Source organism: Limulus polyphemus, unplaced genomic scaffold, assembly GCF_000517525.1.
Source record: "Limulus polyphemus unplaced genomic scaffold, Limulus_polyphemus-2.1.2 Scaffold1890, whole genome shotgun sequence".
NCBI lineage: Eukaryota > Metazoa > Arthropoda > Merostomata > Xiphosura > Limulidae > Limulus > Limulus polyphemus.
The window spans coordinates 59068-64241 of NW_013667500.1; the positions used below are offsets into that span (position 1 = coordinate 59068).

Consider the following 5174-nt stretch of genomic DNA (forward strand, 5'->3'; position numbering starts at 1 on the left):
CTTCTCCAAGTGAAATTGACAATTATCTGTTCAGAACACAACATTATACAATACGTCATTTGATAGCTGAAAACCTTGACTTTCTATTGGTTATCGGTAATGTATAATGAAACATAAGAGAAAACTATCAATGAATTGTGAAAGCGAGGATGTGACAGGTGAGTGTGGCAGGAGGGGTCTGATTTTCTACTTGATAGCTCTGTAACTAAACAAAAATGAAGGATACAAAAATTATGGTCTGTTTGAGCAATAACAATTTTATAGAGAGTATTTTATGTTTAATTTTGTACATTTTCAAGGGGTGATGGATAAAATAGGGACGATGGCATGCTAAGACAAAATGTGTCACATTTCATACTTGTGGAAATTCAGGATTTTTTAATATATATCCTTATAGAATTAAGAACTTAAAACTTATATACTATTAAAATATGGATTATTAGCTAAGATTTTATGCTATTCTAATTGGTATAACATAAACAAAAAGTAGTTTAATAAAATTTTGAATATAAGACACTAAAACCTTGTGTCATGCACAGTAAAGGGTACTCAGGGAGAGAAGGTTAAAAGTAAATATTAAAAAACAGAATTACACACAGCTTTGTGTGTGTCACATGGTATGTTGAGTACAGCACTGGTTCAAAATAGATGTTTGTGATGTCAAGATCCAATGTCTGTAGTTTTTGTACGAATTCAGAACTCAAATTACCAATATTGACAAGCTAGAATATAAAATAAGAACCTCCTATCTTTTAAATTTGCTGAGATATTGCTCTTGTACTAAATCAAAAACAGTGGCCTTGCTCACCTCTTTCTATTTTAGGAAATACTTGCTTATGTACACCTTTTTCTGTCTGTAATGTGTGAATAACCAATTGAAAGCTCAGAAAATCCCCTAGTGGTTTTCTCAGCCATTTTCAAGTATTACAACATCATCTCGTTCTTTCCATACAAAGCTTCAAGCTGGTAAGTCTGCTCGAAATTTCATATTTTTTTAGACTAAAATACATCTTAGTTACTAAGCTTGATAAATTATGGTGGAATTTTATGGTATCAGAATAGTAATTTATGATTTTTTGGCTATTTCAAATATATATATATAAAACAAAAAAAATTTTGTTTAGCATCCTCTATGTTCGAAATTTTATAAGGCTTAGCAACCTATGGCAAGCAGCAAATGAATACAAAGGTCATAACTAGAAGAGATAACTGTTTGCTTTACTTCTTTATTTACTGTATAATGTTTTAAAAAAAATAAGTTTAAGAACTTGTTTGTAAATAGTAATAATGTATATACATATATAATATATAATAATTAAAATGTGACTGAACTTAACAAAATACTAGTCCACTAAAACACAGCCAACACAAGTCATTTTATAATATTTGAGAGCACGTTTGCCACATCATTGTAACTTCTGTATTGTTAGCCAGACATGGCTGGAAGATCAATATAATATAACAATAAATATATATAAATGTATAATGTTATGGGATTTAAGCTATTTAGTCTAAACATTTATGTTTTCCTGTTATAATTTGTAGTCATTCTAGAACAAAAAAGGTTTAATACTATTTATTTCCTAATTATTTATGGTGGTTACAAGATCGGGCAAATCGACCAAACCCATATAGAGATTTATTAGTGAAAATATCAGATAAAATATAAACTTTTTTCTTAATAAACATTTCATAACTATCTGGACATTATAAAGATTTTTACATGCAAAATTTTAAACTTTTTTTATGCATAAAAGTATTTTTAATTTTAAAATGAAAATTATTTTGCATATTCTATAGGCAACATGTGAAAAGAAAAAAGGAATGAGAAAAACATTGCTTAACAAGCCTTAAGACTTAAAAAAAAGATATTTTGTGTATGAAAGCCTTGTAATGTTTACTGATAATCTGCCAAATTTCATGAACATATGATTACCAATGTAAAAGTTATAGCATGAAAACTATAACAAGCACAAAATGGTTACAAGGTCAGTCCCAGGGTCCGAGCTCGTGCTGAAAGAGTTAATGTACATCATGTAAGTTGCTGGGTACAAATTCTAAAAATGAAAACTGTAACAAGCACAAAATGGTTACAAGGCTGGTCCCAGGGACTGAGCCTGTGCTGAAAGGTTAATGTAAATCATGCAAGCCACTGGATACAAGTTTGAACAATTATATATATTTATGATATAAATCTAAATGTTTATTTTTTACTTCCTTTCTTGTTTAGGATGAAGTTTGTGACTTCTTTTCTTAAATCTATATTAAATGCTGCTATCTCTTCTTGTCTGCAGAACCAATTATGAAACAAATTGAACAAAAACTACGGCTCTGCACAAGGTCTTTAAGAAATAACTGTATAGTTTTGAATGCCATTAGTGTTGGAAAGCAAAATATCAGGATAAAAGCTAATGAAAACATTTTTAGAAAGTCTTCAAGAAGTAAGTATAGGAGGTTTCAAAATATGCTAAATTAATTTCCTTTTGACCTTTAATATGCAACAGAGAAAGCTGTTTTTTATTGTTTTAATACTTGAGTTATTTTACCTGTTTTGTTCATAGTGTTGTTTTTTGATGTAGGACATATCTTTCAATTTGAAAAATATTTTTGAAAAACAATTACAAGTTTGCTTACAAATGAAATTTATGTCATACTACCATATGATGGAACTTTCTTATATATATAGTATTGGTGTGTCTTGTATGTTATACTACTCTACATATCTTTCGTGTATATGTTAAAGGTTTATCTTGTATGTTATACTACCCTATTTTGGAACTTGCATGTATGTGTTAAAGGTTTGGATAACATTAAGCTTTGTTTTAAATGGAAAAGGTATACAGATGAGGGTATGAACAGAATTTATTTCTGTAATGAATTTTCAGGACTATATTGGTAGATTCAACAATTTGAATTTATATTTTTCCAAATAATGATTTGCTTCTTTCTTCACTTTATAATAATTAGAAATAGTTTTACATCACGATACAAGTAAGCAGAGTATCCCATTATGTATATATATATTTTAAAAATTACACAAGTTTTTATGGAGGACAAAGTTTAAAATCTTATGAAATATGTGAACTTTTTATTTTATTTAATTTTTCAAGGTAGTTCATCTCTATGTAAAATATGCAATAGGAAGAAAAGCAGAAATGAGCTATTTGGGACAAAAATCTGCTTTCATTGTCAGGTGAGCTGTGGTTAGTTTAATAATGAAGGTGGCTATAGAAAGGATGAACATTTCAGTTTATAATTAATTGGTTCTAATGCAGGTTACTAATTAGTTGCAAAATTTTTTTATCATCATGTCTTTGTGATTCAATACAATCACAATATTATAGTGGAATATAGATTTTACTTAAAAACAAAATTATTGTTTTCTATTTATGAGCATAAATATGCATGTTTGCTAGTTTTTCATCTGATATCATAAAATAGATATCTTAGTTTTTATGTTCTTTTAGACAATTGTAAGGCATAAAAGTGTAAAATATATAACAGATATTAGTAAAATGTAATACATCCTGAGAATCTTGTAACAGTTTTTGGAATATCTCTTGATTATACTAAACTATTCTCAGTCCAACAATTGTCTTATAAAAAGTTCTTCACTTTACTGTGACATAATTCTTTATTCAGTAGGTGTATAAATAAAATTTCCTCACTGCATAAAAAATTATCCATTTTTAATGTTTTATGTGATAGTTTAAAACTATACAATACTCATTAGGAGTGGAATGTTTTTCATTATGTTTATGTACTCTTATACAATTATTAATAGTGATTTCTAAATATTTATGTGATGGAAGCACAGTACAAATTTAGATCTTTTAATTTAGTTTTTTGTTTTTGTTTGTGGCTGTTTTCTTATGACATTCCTTAACATCCCTTCTTTGACCCTGTTGCTATGGGTCATGGGTCAAAGGCCATGTCATCGTGTTTGTTGACTTGCATTCAAAATTTTATTGAACTACTATTTTATGTATTTATATCAATAATTTTGGTATCAAACTGTGGATTATAATTCACATTTTAGTATTATACATTATTCAATTTCTTAATTTAAAAGTAAATATTAAAGAAACACTTAAACCTAGATTTTTGTGTGTGTCATGTGGTATGTTTAATGCAGCACTGGTTCAAATTAGATGTTTGTGATATCAAAATACAAAGTCTATAGTTATGTATGAATAAAGAACTCAAATTACCGATATTAACAAGCTAGAATATAAAATAAGAACCTCCTATCTTTTCTATTTGCTGAGATGCTGCTCATGAACTGAATCAAACACAGTGGCCCCACTCACATCTTTCCATTTTTGGAAACAGTTCCTTATAACTTACTTCAATATATGACATGTGAATAACCAATTGAAAGCTCAGAATGTTCTTCTAGTGGCTTTCCCAGCCATTTTAAAGTGTTAGGATACCATCTCATTCTTTCAAACCAAGATTTCAAGGAGGTAGGTTGTGTCTTTAGTCTCCTCGAAATTTCATATTGTTTTAGACCAAAATACAGCTTAGTTACTAAATATGATAAATTATAATGGAATTTTATAGTATCAATATAGTAATTTATGATTTTTTGGTCATTCAAATGTATATATAAAACCTAAAAAAAATTATTTTGTTTCACATCCTCGATGTGCAAAATTACTTACGACTTAGCAAGCTACGAGAAGCAGCAACCGAGTACAAATGTTGTAACAAGAAGAGATAATGAGATAATTGTTTGCTTTACTTCTTTATTTACTGTTCTATGTTTTAAGAAAAATAAGTTTAAGAACTTGTTTGTAAATAGTAATAACTTATATACGTATATAATGAATAATAATTGAAATGTGACTGTAATTAAAATAATACTAGTCCACTAAAACACAGCCAAGATAGGTCACTTTGTAAAGACTAAGTTTATATTATATCAGTTTATATTATATTACCAGTTTTATATCATTGGATACAGTAACATGAGTGCACATGAGCTGCATAATTGTAACTTCTGTATTTTTAACCAGGTACGACTGGAAGGTCAATATAATAAAATTAATAAGTATATATAAATGTATAATGTTATGAGATTTAAGCTATTTAGACTAAACATTTGTGTTTTTGTTTTATAATTTGTAGCCATTCTAGAATGAAGAAAGCATAACTTATATTTATTTCGTAAT

At 28.0% G+C, this 5174-nt stretch overlaps 1 protein-coding gene across 2 annotated transcripts in view; it reads left to right on the forward strand.

Annotated features, from left to right (window-relative positions):
* Positions 1-5174, forward strand: part of LOC106465268 — a 134364-nt gene that overhangs the window by 40684 nt on the left and 88506 nt on the right. For both annotated transcript variants that reach the window (XM_022393128.1, XM_022393129.1), the window contains exons 8-9: positions 2295-2441; positions 3111-3193. In XM_022393128.1, the coding sequence (XP_022248836.1) occupies positions 2295-2441; positions 3111-3193 (230 nt within the window). The remainder of the gene's footprint in view (positions 1-2294; positions 2442-3110; positions 3194-5174) is intronic.